This window comes from Neomonachus schauinslandi, chromosome 11 (genome assembly GCF_002201575.2).
Source record: "Neomonachus schauinslandi chromosome 11, ASM220157v2, whole genome shotgun sequence".
NCBI classification, from domain to species: domain Eukaryota; kingdom Metazoa; phylum Chordata; class Mammalia; order Carnivora; family Phocidae; genus Neomonachus; species Neomonachus schauinslandi.
The window spans coordinates 102,404,069-102,420,322 of record NC_058413.1 but is presented as its reverse complement, the minus strand read 5'-3'; the positions used below and the strand labels follow the sequence as shown (position 1 = coordinate 102,420,322).

Here is a 16,254-nt window from a genome sequence, read left to right as displayed (position 1 = left end):
ATAGAAAGTTACACTATCAAGCGGGTCTCTGGCCAACACCATCATTCTTCCAAGTAATGTCTTCAGAGTCAAGAGAGGAAGTATGGAAGCACTAGGGGAGCAGTGAGGGGTCCCAGGTTCCAGTCCTCACTCTGTTACTAGCTGGTCACATGACCTTGGGCACGCCACTTGACCCTCCCCAACCCACCCCCACCCCGAAGTCATCATCTGTAAAATGGGGATAAAACCACTTGCCTTGTCTACCTCTCGTCGTGACGTGAGGACCAAATGAGATAATGTGAAAGTGCTTTGTAAACTGTGGGACACTGTATGTAAAGTAATAGTATATACTTACTACATTTTAATTAGGTCCTTATCATTGCCTATTTGACTAGAAGTGCCCCATGCAGAATGTGCTTTGCAATAGATAGACTCAAAAATAGGTGCTATAAATATACACTGGCCTTTTCCACTAGGGTTTTTAAAGAATAAAGGGAAATTCTTAATTTCCTCAGAAATGGCCTCAGAATACATTACTTAAAAATGTGAGGTCATCCAAACCTACCAAGTGATAGAATTAATTTTCTCCAAATATGTCGTGTACAATTACGTCTGGTCTGTTGATACCTTTATACAGAGAAGTCTTAAATTCAAGAAACAGCATGCTAAAACTTAAAACATAATTACAGTTTGTTGTAAAGGAAATAAAATGAAAATAAGAGGCATCCTATATAATGAAATTAGGTTCCAGTTCCTCAAATGGTTGCCTTTTTCCTGAGATATCTCCAGGACAGGGTCCTAGTCCTGTGAAGTGCTTTAGAGAAGCTTAGCCTTGCACGAGGTGAAAAGGACATGTAGGTTGGCAATTAGGCTGTGCTCATTTTCAGCACTAGGATTTGAACAAGGTCTGCTAGGAGCTGCCAAACAGCTTTGGTGGAGAAGCCCATATGGCCCAAAAGAGGCTTGCTAGTTCTCAGATGCCAGGCCAGAGTATGGAGAGCAGTTTAACGCAGCCATCCAGTTCAGGGATTTTCAATTCTTCCTGTAAGGTGGTTCTGCTCTTCTCCGCTCTAGTAAATAATTGAACAGAAGAAAAACAGTAAGATGTAGAGCAACATATCTACCAGACTTTAGGGCCTTTTTCTGCCCAGCTGCAAGTTTACATGCAGAACAGAGACCCAGGCAAGACATGAATGGGAATGACTCTGACCAGCCCAAAGCACCCAGATTCCAGCATCCGTGTGAGACAGCCTTTATTACAAATGTTACAAATGAGGAGTTGGAGGGAGTCCTGTCAGTGCAATCACTAGTTAACAGGATGGTCGTCCTTTGGGGCCACAGGCGTGTTGCTAACCTCCACTTTTCTTCCTGATTTGCTTTGCTTTCCGGGGTTTGAGGATGGTATAGTTTGCATATGCTGTATACTGATCTGACAGGAAGGGGACATAGAATGCCCGCAGCAACCTTGAAGATCTGAAAAACAAAGAAAAAAGAAAAAGACAAGACAGAATTTTATCATTGGAGAGAATTTACTAAAAGTGTTGAAAATGATGAAAGGAAGTTACTTAAGTGTGGTGGCGAGGATCATATTCTATGTATGTAGCACAGAAAAATGTGTCCTTTAACTACTAGATCAAGAAAACAGATTTAATCAAACCAAGTACCTTGTTACCAACACCGAAAAGATGGTGTCCCTCGTAAGCCACAGTGTTTCCTTCAGAATAGCTCTAGACCTTCACTTTGCATAGAATATGCCATAGAAAAGTTCCAGGTCAATCAAACCACTGCTATTACTGGAAAATTTTTTTTTTTAATTTTATTATGTTATGTTAGTCACCATACAGTACATCATCAGTTTTTGATGTAGTGATCCACGATCCATTGTTTTCGTATAACACCAGTGCTCCATGCAGTACGTGCCCTCCTTAATACCCATCACCGGGCTAACCAATCCCCCCTCCCCCCTCCCCCCTCCCCTCTAGAACCCTGTTTGTTTCTCAGGTCCATAGTCTCTCACGGTTCATCTCTCCCTCCGATTCCCCCCCCATTTTTCCCTTCCTTCTCCTAGTGTCCTCCATGCTTACTGGAATAAATTCTTTTTTTTTTTTTTTTTAAAGATTTTATTTATTTATTTGAGAGAGAGAGAACACATGAGAGGGGATAGGGTCAGAGGACGAAGCAGACTCCCTGCCGAGCAGGGAGCCTGATGCGGGACTCGATCCCGGGTCTCCGGGATCATGACCTGAGCCGAAGGCAGTCGCTTAACCAATTGAGCCACCCAGGCGCCCTGGAATAAATTCTTAACACCCAGGTGGTTTCTGTATCCAAGAGCCTGTAGAGATACCAGACGCTCCAATGATCCTGATGCCCGTTCTAAGTGTCCTAGGAGAGGCAAAGAAAACTATGTGCTGGGCTTCCTGAGCAGTGTTCTGGCAATGCCTAAATCAGAGAGAGAGAGAGTATACACAAGCTCATGTCCCCGGCGGGTGATAATATCCCCACTTGTTACTAAAATACACAAACGGCGGAAAACCTGAATTTCTCATGACTTTCTGAAGAATGTGAAAAGTGCCTCACAGGTACTGAGCACTCGGTATTGGACAAGCACTGGAAAAAGTGCTCACACTTTTAAAGATATTATTTAATTCACCCAATAACCCCATGAGCAAAGTGCTGTTATTATCCCTACTTTATAGATGGGCAACCGAGGCTGACGCAGACAAAGTCACTTGCTCAGGGTCACACAGTGAAGCGATCGCACCTCATTCAAATCCAGATTTGATTCCAGGTTCTGCACTGGGTCACCTGTGCTCTTGATCTGCACCATGGTTTATGCTGCATCCCAGACACCAGCTAACCAAATTCATCACTTCCTAGAAAATGTGGCAGCGAGAGTCTGGTATTCTGTATGAAGTCTTATTCCTTGACTATGCTTTCTGAGTCTGAAAATCCAAAGTTGGCCCAGTTACTGCCACCCTCAGTGAGGGAGCTGAAGAGTGTTCTGCTGCCAGTCCTCTTCCAGACTCTAAACTTGTAAATGTCATGTCAACATGGCATCTGTACTGGCAGCCTCCCCCTGGCTTTGGCAGGCTCCCGCAGTGCCTGCACACAATGATATCGTGCTTGGCATACACACCTCTTAGATTCTCCCCAAATGGGACGCTGGCAGTGCTCTGTGCTCAACAGAGACGCACTTTACTTCAACAGCTAACAGCTCGAGGGCTCTGATAGAAAAGAGGCTTAGAAGAGACACACGAGATAAAGCAGGCCTGCTAACAAAATGAACAGGAGGAGGAAGCACCCACCTCAGTCGAAAAGAAGTTAGTTTATCCTTTCTGTCCACGCTGCACAGAGAAGGGGAAGGTCAGAACAGAGAACGGTAAGCCGCAGCAAACTCCTGCAAGCCTCAGTGGAGTAAAGAGAGGCTAAGACTAATTGTCATTTCCATTCCAGTGGACTCTGCGATCAAAGCCTCACTAACATGGTCAGCTCAGCCCTTCAGGCAGCTCCAGTAGAATATTAGGTCTGCTGGGCCCAATCTGAGTTTTTCACTTTCTTTTTTTGAACAATTCCTTACTATTTGGGAAGACTGTTATTTCATAGTTTTATTTTAGAGTCTTCCTAAGAACAAAGAGAAATTCTACTTATTTTTTAAAATAGAATAAAACTCATTCTCTCTTGTAATTACCACATGGATCCACTGCCACCTTTTATAAATTTAAGTTATACTACAGGATCTTAGTGGTTTTATTTTTTTCCTGTATCTCGGATTAATTACAACTATATTTTTTTAAAAAACTAAAATAAGACAAAGGAAAATGATGAAATCACCAAAAAAGATGATGCAAAAGTAATCACTATTGTATTTTATCTGCAATTTTCTAATTGCATTGCCCAAATTATTGTATCGTCTTCCAATAAGGTATAAAAGACCTGAGACACTATCTTTGCAGTCGGCTTTTAGCTTTCATTGCACACAGCTGAGAATCCAGGATTTTTAAATTTTCTGCCCATAATGACAATGAGAAAAAACGGACAGAGAGAGAGATTTCACAATTATTAGATCCGAAGATGAGTGTACAGAGACAAAGAGCAGCACCCCTAGCAAGGATGGTAACACTGATCCGAAATGAAAGTTCAGACCAGGAGTCTAGAGATGACTGCATGCCCCACGGTATACATGGATGAATCTTCTCAAACTCAAGAATTAATGAGTGGGCAATGTATTTCTCAGAACAAAAAAGGAAATAAGGTATTTTGATTCAGTTAGTCATTCCACAGGGAGGACTTCATCATTCAATGTTTTGCAGCAAGAACCTACACCTTCCTGTTACGCTTAAAAAGGGTGTATGACCATATGCTTTCATCTTTAATGATGTCTGTGGGCCAAATTTTATTTGATACAGTTCATAAGTGGACAAATGCTGAAGGCAGGTTAGTACACAAAGGTGACTAGAAACATATATATGGGAAAGAAATTTAAAAATTCAATGGATCTATCATTTTAGTTGGTATCAAAGAATGAAAATGTCTGAATTGTGGAGCCAAGAAGATACAGTCTCTTCAACAAAATTATGAGCCATTAAAGGTTTCAAAAAATTCTAGTTTTTCATTTTGATGATGCAAGTGCTTAGAACAACCAGAAGTGGTAAGCTAGAACCTACTGGAGATATATTTAAAGTTTGGAACCAGTATTTTCAAGATGGCTATATTCCAGGTCCATGCATGACAGCTGCATTCCAGAGGTGTCCATTTCAGGTGTCTACGTATCTATGTACATCTATTCCAAACCAGGAGAATATGGAAGATTCAGGGTTACTACACTTAAATTATTACGATTTCAAATGAAGGTTTTTGTTTTTGTTTTACTATCCTCTTATTTTTATAAGTTATTTATAAAATAACTAAAAAATGTAAAAAAAACAAAGTGTCTATTGGGCAAGACAGTAAATGGTAATGGGCTATTTTTCCTGGTATGTTGATAGATCATGCCCAGAAACTCCAGAAGAGATCTCGGGCCATACAGGGGTCATCATCAAAAATACCGATTGCCCTGAAATGGAAGAAGGGCCACTATGCATTACTGTTGAAGGCAAAGGTGGGCTGAGACAAAGATAAAAAGATAAAGGAGACTGGGACAAAATACGTGCAATACATAGGAAAGGATTAGTAGCGAGAACATATGAAGTATTTCTGCAATCAAGAGGACAAATGGGGGCGCCTGGGTGGCTCAGTTGGTTAAGCGACTGCCTTCGGCTCGGGTCATGATCCTGGAGTCCCGGGATCGAGTCCCGCATCGGGCTCCCTGCTCGGCGGGGAGTCTGCTTCTCCCTCTGACCTTTCTGTCTCTCATTCTCTCACTCAAATAAATAAATAAAATCTTTAAAAAAAAAAAAAAAGAGGACAAATGACTCTGTAGGGAAAAATGTTAAAGAACATGAACAGAGAAAAGAAACATAAATGGCCAATACTGGTGATCTAGTTGGGAGATACAGATACATAACCACGATGCAGCATCCACTAAATACTAAAAGCTGATACCAAAGTTCAAAGTGATAATATACACATCAAGAAGAGAGGACAAACACTGAGGGTTGCATAGGTGTAGAAAAAGCGTTTACTGTATCTCATTTCATTTTCTGCATCCAACATTCCAAGATACACTCAACAGAAAGGCAGCATGCTCATTCATAACCAAGTCTACAGGATCTTGGGTTAAATGCTCTGTCCACTCAGCACCAGCCAGAAAAATGGCTTGAATAAAATCCAAACTCTTTCTCATGGTCTACAAAGCCCTAGGAGATCTAGCCCTCACTTCCTTGTCCCACCTCCCCTTGCTCATTGTCCTCCTGCCCACTCCACTCCCCCACCAGCCTCCTCACAGTCCTTCCCTCCCTATAGCCTCTGCATGCTTTCCCTCCTCTCCCTGGAACACGCTTCCACCCTGTTTTTCTCATAACTGAGTCTGACTCATCTTAGAGGCCACCTTGGAGAGGTCTTGTGACACCCTAGGAAAGCCCAGGTTTCCATTTCTAACACAGTTAATCTCTCTCGGGGCACCTTGTGTGTTTCTTACACTTTGCACAATTTACATTTATTTGTTGATTAACTCATTTATTGTCTGTCCCCCACACACCGCCCCCAGATATCTGGGATCAAGTCTGTTTTATTTACCAATAGCACAGTGTCTGGCACATAGTACATGCTGAAAAACAGATGTTGGATGGATGGATGGATGAATGGAAGGCAGGGAGAGAGCAAAGGTGAAAGAAGGATGCTGAAGAGAGTGAGGCAGGGATTTTATACAAATGATATCTGAGTTTAGCTCAATTCAGTTCTTCCACCAGTGACTGAGCACCATATCAAGCAATGGTTTAAGTGCCAGAAAAACAGTGGTGGACAGAAGATTCCTACTCTCAAAGGGGAATTCGAAGTCCCATTGATGGGTGGTTTGTAATAACCATCTTGCTAAGGACAAGCATAGGTATGACTTGGATACATCGAGAGATCCATGAAGCATCCTGATTCTGCCATGCTTCCTCAGGACACAATCACAAGAAATTCAGCATCAAATTCTATTATTATGTGTTCAGGAAGCAATCAGTCATTTCTAGTTAAGCCTGAACACAAAACTATATAAAAGGTGGGGACTCTATATAAGGAGAAGCTAAGAAGAATTTATTTACCATCAGAGCTTGGTATTGGAAAAAAACCTTATTAGAAGGTGAATCTCCTTTTCTCTTGGAGATTCTGCTTGTCGTCTTTAAGAGCATTATCTACCTTTAACATCTAAAGCCACTAATGTCTTCTAAAAGAAAAGTGAGCAAACCGTCAATATACACACCTTTGTATGTGTATATTGATTTTGATTTTTTTAAATCCAAAAAACAAGTTGGATCCAAAAAAAAAGTTGAATTCTCCACTTCTAACACTATAGCTGCTATTCTAAATTGATTTCTTTACCATCAACAGCTTTAACATGTTAAGCACAACTGGGGCCCTTTAAATTGTTTTATTGTTGCTGGAAAAAGGGAAATCAAATTGGTTATTTGCCTTTAGTGACAGAAAAGAGCAGTTGAGCACTGGAGTAACATAGACCTGGAAACACTCACAGACCTGGAAATAAATATCAGACTGAAACACAAATTAGAACAAAATTAATGTCTATCAAAGCTCATACAAAAATGTCTGTAATAACGTGAAATGGCAAAGTATTGCCCTAGGGAAGCACAGGAAGCATAATTTAGGGAGACGCAAAATATCTGTCTCCATCATGGAAGCTGACTTCCCCTTCCAATGAGAAAGTCACTTAAGCAATTCAAGGATGAAATCCACGTTGACAAAGCAATTGCCTGAACAGCATAATTAGCCGACAGCTCAGAATGTTTTCTAATTCAATTACCAGCCCTATTGATCAGGGCTGGGGAGCGATCTGCTGCAGAGATTTCAATCTGCCCTTGCTGACTTGGATGGAAGACCACCCGTCAGAACCTGAGGTCACTGGGCCAATTTTTCACATTAAAAAGACAACATCCAGGGGCACCTGGGTGGCTCAGTGGTTTAAGCATCTGTCTTCTCCAACTCAGGTCATGATCCCGGGGTCCTGGGATGGAGCCCAGCTGGGAGGGCTCCCTGCTCAGCGGAGAGTCTGCTTCTCCCTCCCCTGCTCCCCCTGCTTGTGTGTGTGCTCTCTCTCCCTTCCTCCATCAAATAAATAAAATTTTAAAAAATAAAATAAAAAGAAATAAAAACACTGTAGTCTTCAGGTTTTCTCATTTTTATCTATCCATTCATCTGAACATTAATATCCCTGTGAACCTCTAGTCTAAACCCATTGCCAGTTCTTTCTAAAGTTGGTTTCCTGGGGCGCCTGGGTGGCTCAGTCGTTAAGCGGCTGCCTTCGGCTCAGGTCACGATCCCTGGGATTGAGTCCCTGCATCAGGCTCCTTGCTCAGCGGGGAGCCTGCTTCTCCCTCTGCCTGACACTCCCCCTGCTTGTGCTATCAAATAAATAAAATCTTTAAAAAGAATAAATAAAGCTGGCTTCCTCTCTTTTTGTCTCTCTCACTCTCTTGCACTTAATTTGTATTCCAGTGACAGATTGTCCATAACCCTCAGCACAGAACTGGCCTTTCACAGATCTTCAGTTCGGAGGAGGATCTCAGAATCCCCTCATGCCTTAATCTTAGCCATCCTCAACCTACAGTCCCATATCAAGCAACTTAAGAACTGCTCAAAAAGCTGGTACGCATCCAAACTGTGACTGTGCTTTAAGATTCTTTAACAGGAAATGGGGTGAGGGACACTAATGTAAGTAGTGCAGAGGTGACATTTATATCTTTTCCCAATTGGAGAGAAGGACACAGGAGTTACGTGCTCTGTTATATAGCCCACTAGAATGTCAGTCTCTTGAAGAAAGAACTTTGTCTAACTGCCGTATCTCCAGTTTTTAGGATGGTACCACAGAAAGTGCTCAATAAATATTCTTCTGTGAAAGAAGGAATGACTACCTGACTCTTGGAGCACCTAGTTTTACCTCCCTTGCCTCTGGCAGCATTCATCTTCTAGAAGGAAAGGAATTATAAAAAATAATATGAAGCTCTTGTTTCTCTTCACTTCCCAAGCAACTCAATCCTAAAGACATCCATCAGACGGGTCCAAGCAAAGCAGAAGTCTACAGTGTGTGGGGGAGAGAAGGGGTCCCACGTTACAGCACAAGTAACAGGTGGAGGGCACCCATAGTAGCAAAGAAAATATTAATGCAGGAGGTCACATAACCTCTCCAGGTTTCAGTTCACATAAACTGTGCTGAATCATCGTTACCTACGTGACCAGAATGACAATTTCCAGCAGGGATGTCCAATAGACCCTTGACATTCAATGAATAAATTCCCAGTTTTGACTATTTGGTAGCAAGCTCCAAAGATGCATGTAATGATCTGGAAGTTCACTGAGGCACTAACTGTAATCACAGCACTACAAGACTGGTGTACAGACTGAATCATTTAACTGATCCGTGGCCCTGGTCAATCACCTGACATAACATCATAACCTCTTGCCAGTCACCGTTAGCCAAAATTCAAAATGAGGGAATGGAGAAAGAACTGGTATTAGGCAACTGGCCATTTTCTGACCTTCAGTCCCACCACAGTGCTAGGAAGACGCTCTTCACTAGTCTCTTTTCCATCTGATGGCTACTAAGATATGAAGGTGTTATATGCTCCAGCCACCATTCCTGTGAAGAAGCCACTAAACCGTGTTCAAAACGGTGTCTGTCTCTGCTCTTTGGACCCTTATTTGAGCCATTTCTATGTGACAAATAGTAAGTAATACTGGAAATCACATCTGGTAGACGATTCTCACAAGATTTACAGAGAGGAAATAAACAGTGAATATACTTTAAAATAAGATTTTTATCTTTTTTTTTTTTTTAGCTAAAAAAACAATTTGTGATTTCTCTCAAATGTGTGGTTCACTGATGGGTTTTGTTTCATCTGATGTTGGCTAGAATCTTCACAATGGCCACACTCCCGTGGCTGGACTGAGAGCTCAGCTAGTGCAAAGGGCCTTTAGGCCTCCTCCATGTGGGCCCTCCTTTCTCCTTAAAGCCACAGTGTCTGGATCCTAAGAAGGAGCATTCCAAGAGACAGGAAACAGAAGCCCATCCATCAGCCACTCAACAATCTTTATCTTACTGAATAAGGGCATCAGAAGCTTCTAAAGAAATCCTTATTTCACCTTTTTTACTTTGGCATAAATCCAGTTTTAAGAATGTGAAATAATGGGGTCCTGGGTGGCTCAGTCAAACATCTGCCTTCAGCTCAGGTCATAATCTCGGGGTCCTGGGATCAAGCCCCACGTCAGGCTCCCTGCTCAGTGGGCAGCCTGCTTCTCCCTCTGCATGCCGCTCCCCCTGCTTGTGTGCACTCTCTGTCTCTGTCAAATAAAATCTTTAAAATAAAATGATCTTTTTTAAAAAAAAAAGAACGTAAAATAACCACAAAACAAGAAAACTACAGGCCGATATGACTAATGAACACAGATGTAAAATCCTCAACAAAATATTAGCAAACCGCATACAATAATACATTAAAAGATCATCCACCATGATCACATGGGATTTATTCCAGGGATGCAAAGATGGTTCAATATTCACAAATCTGTCAGTGAGATAGAGCACATCACCAAAATGAAGAAAAATCATATGACCATCTCTCTAGATGCTTAAAAAGCATTTGACAACATTCAAAATCCATTCATGATGAAAACTACCCAATAAGTGGGTTTGCCAGGAACATACTGTGACACAATAAAGGTCACATATGAAAACCCCACAGTGCGGTGGACGCCTGTGTAGGGCTGTTGCTCAGCAGGCCCGGCCTGGCTTTGGGCCCAGGGCCTCAGAGCCAGGGACTCTGCCCCTGTGCCGGCCTGGCCGCTGCCAGCAATCCCGGTATACCGCGGCACCTGCTGCAGAAAGATGTGGTGGGTATATATACCACGGAATATTACTCAGCCATAAAAATGAATCTTGCCATTTGCAACAACATGGATGGAACTAGAGAGTATAATGCTAAGTGAAATAAGTCAGTCAGACAAAGACAAATACTGCATGATTTCATTCATATGTGGAAGTTAAGAAACAAATGAACAAAGGAAGAGAGAGAGCGAGCGAGAACCCAAAAAACAGACTCTCAACTATACAGAACAAATTGATGATTACGGGGGGTGGGGGGGGGGTGGATGAAACAGGTGAAGGGGATTAAGAGCACTTATCATGATGAGCACTGAGTCATGTACAGAATTACTGAATCATATTGTGTACCTGAAAGTAATTTAACACTATGTTAACTACACTGGAATTAAAATGTAAAAAATTTTTTTAAAAGATGTGGTATACATACACAACGAAATATATTATGCAGCCAAAAAAAGGGATGAGACTGTGTCATTTGAGACAAATACCATATGACTTCATTCATATGTGTAATCTGAAAAATAAAACAAATGAACAAAAAGTAGAATCAGACCTATAAATATAAAGAACAAAGTGAGGGATGCCAGAGGGGAGGTGGGTAGGGGATGGGCAAAATGAGTGCAGGGGGGGAGATACAGGATTCCAGTTATGTAGGAATAGGTCATGGGAATAAAAGGCACAGCATAAGGAATACTGTCAATCATACTGTAACAGTAATGTACGGTGGCAGATGGCAGCTACGCTGTGGTCAAAGCAGCATAATGTATAAACTTGTGGAAACACTGTTGTACACCTGAAACTAATATAACATTGTGTGTCAACTATACTCAAAAAAAAAAAAAGAACATGAAATACATCAAATAATTGGTAACTATTTTCTGAGACCTTAGTATGTGCTAGGTGTTGCAGAGATTCAAAAAGAGCTGTGGTTTCTAACTCTCAAGGAGCTTAGAAATAAAGACCTCTGATGATGCTGGCCACTTGGTCTAAGCTAACTAACAGCAGGGGCAGTCCCAAAAGACTGTACACACTCTTCAAACCTGAGAGTCTCTGTAGCATGGACTTGGAGCACAGATGGTCTGTACATAGTCTCTTTCTAGAGATCTAATTTCAAAACAACGGGAAGCACACTCTCTGAGTTTCAGAAAAACAAAAGGTTTGTTCTTCTTAAAATGTCAGCAGATCTCATTGATTAAGCAGTTGAAGACTGCAATGAGCAAAATGCCAATGTGTTTTGAAGCCAAATCTAGCCTGGGGTAGCTCTGCCAGATGAAAGGTCTCAGCAAAGTACTGGGAGAAGATTTTAAAAAGCGGGGGGGGGAGGGCAGAGGAAGGCCAAGAACTGATAAAGAAACAGAAAGTAGTGAGAATAATGAGCTGTAAAGAATTACGGAAGTTCATGGGGTGCCTGGGTGGCTCAGTCGTTAAGTGTCTGCCTTCGGCTCAGGTCATGATCCCAGGGTCCTGGGATCGAGCCCCACATCAGCTCCCTGCTCAGTGGGGAGCCTGCTTCTCCCTCTCCTGCTCCCCCCCTGCTTGTGCTGTCAAATAAATAAAATCTTAAAAAAAAAAAAAAAAAAGAATTACGAAAGTTCAGAAACTCTGGGGTGCCTGGGTGGCTCAGTCAGTTGGGCGTCTGCCTTCGGCTTGGGTCATGATCTCAGGGTTCTGGGATCGAGCCCTGAGTCGGGCTCCCTGCTCAGCAGGGAGTCTGTTTCTCTCTCTGCCCCTCTGACTGCTTGTGCTTGCTTTCTCTCTCAAATAAATAAAGTCTTTAAAAAAAAAAAAAAGTTCAGACACTCTGATCTCTTCTTCCTTACAATTTATCAGTATTCTTGGCAGAGATGAAGGAGCTGGAGGTACCACCATGATTGATGTGTAGGGAAAAGACAAGAGCATTTCAATTACTGATTAGGAGGGAGAACTAATTCTACCCAAAGGACGTGAACACCAGCTGAAGCATGTCAAACTGTTGGCTTGCAACCAAATACTGCCATAGGGTGTAGTCTCCCTTTCCACCTGGGTAGCAAAAAGCCACAGATGAACAGCCTGCTGGACTATTTTGTGCACCATATGTCTCTTCTGCTAGAAATCTCCTTTTAAAAAGTAAAATTTCAAAAATTATCCAATTTGGACGAAGAATGGCATCAAAAGAGCTGTGATGGTTTTAAAACACGTCCATAATTCTTTGACATTCCTCCTGTCAATAAGGAAAGTCTAATTCCTCTCGCCTTGAACATGGGTTATTCGAGTGGCTTGCTTTCAGTGAACAGAATGAGATAAGAGTGAGACACTGTATGAATTCCAAGGCTTGGTCATAAAAAAAAACTTTATAGCTTCTGAGATACTACTCTTGGAAGCTGGCCACCAGGCTGTGAGGAAGCATAGGCCATGTGGTGAAGCCACGTGTAGGTGTTCTGGCCACAGCCAGCATCAACTGCTAGACATGTGAGAAAGCCTTTGCAGTGCCTCTAGTCCCAACCACCATCTGACGGCCAATGCATGAAGAACTCTGAGCAGCTGAAGAACTGTCTGGCTGAGCCCAATCAACCTCCAGAACCATGAGAGAAAACAAATAATTGTTATTCTTTTATATTGCTAAGTTTGGGATGATTTGTTATACCACAATAACCAGAACAAAAGGTTCCAACTAATTTGCCCTTTACAGCAATTCTCTATGATCTTCTTCTCTTCCAGAAATAAACAATCCTGCTTATGCTGGGGTTAGGGGCTGGGGACACAATGGCTGCCATCAACCAGACTACCACACAGGACCAAAATGAATACAAGTGCCACAGACTCTTTAGGCCTCACAGCTGCTGGATTCACTTCTTCTTGGAGGCTGAAAGAAGACTCATGGTCTCGGTAAAAAAAAATCTCCACGGCAGGTAAAGCTCAGTGACCACCGAGAATCCTGTGTTGGGCACTGAAAGAACACCAGGGACAGGTGCTGTCAGCACAGTCCTGATGTTGCTGCTGTCGAGGCCCTCTGACTGGAGAGGGTCCCTCTCCTACAATGCCAGCGGAAAGTGTGAACTTTTAATCCCTTGCTTGCATCTACTCTTCACCTGTAACTATAAACTTGCAGGGCTTTGAAATCCTGCCCAAATTATCTCAAGCCCCATCAGGCAAGCCTAAAATTCAGTTAGAGGAGGCTAATATGTCCAAAATAAGGAAGAAGGAAATCTCACAATCCAAAAACCAAAGGTGAAAGCAAAGCTAGCCAGACAAAAGGGACCTACACCGAGGGAGGAAAGCGTGGGCAGAGAGCGGCCGCGTGAAGCAGGGGCAGGGCCTCCCAACTTGATTCCGAAGCTACAAACAGGCCCTGGTGCTCAGGAGGCCAATGGAACCTGGAAAGGCATTTCCCACCAGACTCCTACAGCCACACATTCTCACCACACTTCGGAAGGAACCCACCGCTGAGCAGGCAATTGATTGCAACACTCTCTCTCCACTCCTCTCTGGGAAACCTCCGAGTAGGCATTACATCCACCCACGTGTCAAGCTATTTTATACAAGCAGCAATTATATCATGCTTCAAAGAAAGAAAAAAAATCCTCTCTTATTTTAGAAAGTATGTAATATGAGATGGCCATAGAGTAACAAATGTGTCTGGTTTAAAAAGTGATATTGCTAACTAGTTTAGACCCCATATCCCAGGAGTCAGAGAAAGCTTTATACAATTAACCAGACACAGACGTGGCAAACCCAGGGAGAGGAAGGCATGGCTTTGGCGCCAGCTGTATGAAGGGGAGACCAGAAGATGGTAAGATCTTCTGCCTGGGTCCTGTCTCAGACTAGTGGGTTCCGGTTCTCTAGGCCTCTCATAATGCAGAGAAGCCGCCTATGGGAAAAGAATGAAAGGACTTCTGGGTTGCCATTCACCCAAATGGGCTAACGACAGTTAGCCCTATTTATGGAGTCATGCTCCACTAGCCCAACAGTAAAGGCCTTGCTTGTCTTCCAACAATTTCAACAGAAAACAAGCTTCTTCCCGTATTCACAGATATTCAGAATTGCTAAATTTGTACCAGTCATAATTACTAATAAAGATTATTATTGTTCTAATAACCTTTAGGCTGCTTTCCCCTGGAGCTGAGTCTGCACTGAGTAGGATATTTTTACGTGCCAGTACGGTCTTCAAACTATCCAGGTTGCTTCCCTTTCAGATGGCTGAGAGCCAACCGAGGCTACAATACCAAGGAATGTCAGCAAATTAAATCAAATAAGTAAGCTATGGGCAAATCCACACATCAACATGGACTGCAGAGCAAAGGAACAATCCATACTCCATTCCTCCGTCCTGCTTTTTTGGGCAAGCCCCTGTATTCTGGTCACACTGAAGCAGGGTGACCACACATCTTGATTTGCCCAGGGCAGGGTTCCTTTTATTTTCAAAAGCACTTTGATTTGGATGATCTCTTACAGATCACTCCCACCTAAAAGCCAATCTAAGCCAGTGGAAGAGGTAAATTACATTTTTCTTGACTAATCCCTCAGGCACCTCAAAGGACTTCTTTTTGTTTCCACTTGTGCTCATGATTTCTTCTCCTTGAATTATCTATGCGATTCTGCCCTCTCTACCACCGGTACAAATCCTCCTTTCCCTCCACGCCTCAGCTCAGAAGCCATGTCCTTTGGGAAGCTTCTCAGTATACCCTGACCGCCACAGATCTCTCCTCTCTTGGAAGTTCTAGCACACAAGCTGGCACCTCCTATGGGCTTACTATTATTTTCAAGTCATTTTTTGCATGTGTAACTATACAAGTTGTAAGTTATTTAAGGGCAAAATCTGTGTCTAGTTACTTCCTTTACATCCCTTAAAAAATCCAGCTCTGTGACAAGGACATAGTATCTTCTGATTTTCAAACCTGCCTAAGCAGCTGGCTCTGAGATCTAAGACTCCAGGTGCCTCCTACTGCTGGCTTCCTTCTCTCACAGCACCCCGTACTTTTCCTTTAAAGCACCTAACGCAGATTGTAATTATATATTGATTTGTATGCTTATTTGTTTAATGCCAAGGTCCAAGAGGATAAGGAATTTGTGTGTATTATTCATCACTATATACCTAAGATCTATTGGAGTGCCTGGCAGTGTTCAAAAAAAGTATCTGCTGATTGGATGAGTGTCAGATGGATAGATGGGCAGAGATGGATAATGGAATAAAGAAAAAATCATCTCTCAAAGTGAACCCTCCAAGTTTTAGGGCCCAAAACATTTGAGAAACTAATTGGCTTCCATTTCTAAAAGATCATGTCACAGGCTTATTAAAACCTCCTCCTTTCCTCAAGAGGACCTAGAGAGGAATTAGGCCTGCAGTCCCATCCAGTCTAGGGTCAAAGACATTGGTGACCATCTCGTGCAGATGGTACCACATTTCTCCCTGTTACATAAATTGCTGAAGTACAAAAGCCATGGTCTCAAAAGTCAGAGGAAATGTAACAGCCCCAGTGAACAGGCTGGGAAGCAATCCAGGATCAAGCTCCCAAGAGCATTCTGTGCACCACCTCAGAGTGGTAGCTCTGAGGTGCACAGCCCCTCACAGTAGAGTCCAGCTTAATTGTCCCAAGTCCACAACATGAAATGTCACCGTACTGACAGTTATAAACTGCTGTGGCAAGACTGGGCTGTGGACCCCCACTGTTTTTGCAGTGACATCAATATATACTAGGAAATGCTGAGGAAGAGAAAGAAAATCAGCATAATTTTGGAACCCTAGGCTGCCTGCTAATTAATTGAAAAGCCTGACATTTATACAATGCTTTAGAATTTAAAAACACCTTTATATTTCCACT

General features: G+C 42.5%; 1 protein-coding gene across 2 annotated transcripts in view; it reads right to left on the bottom strand.

Annotated features, from left to right (window-relative positions):
• Nucleotides 1-218: 218 nt before the first annotated feature.
• The window catches only part of ALG9 (ALG9 alpha-1,2-mannosyltransferase), an 86,143-nt gene continuing 70,107 nt past the window's right edge, over nt 219-16,254 (bottom strand). Inside the window, exons 15-16 of one of the 2 annotated variants that reach the window (XM_021696248.1) lie at nt 1,334-1,452; nt 219-1,049 (exon numbers count right to left, since the gene is read on the bottom strand). In XM_021696248.1, coding sequence (XP_021551923.1) covers nt 1,012-1,049; nt 1,334-1,452 — 157 coding nt within the window. In that variant the 3' untranslated portion in view covers nt 219-1,011. Of the gene's footprint in view, nt 1,050-1,215; nt 1,453-16,254 lie in introns of those variants that run through there. The other variant, XM_044919869.1, reaches the window with a different exon arrangement.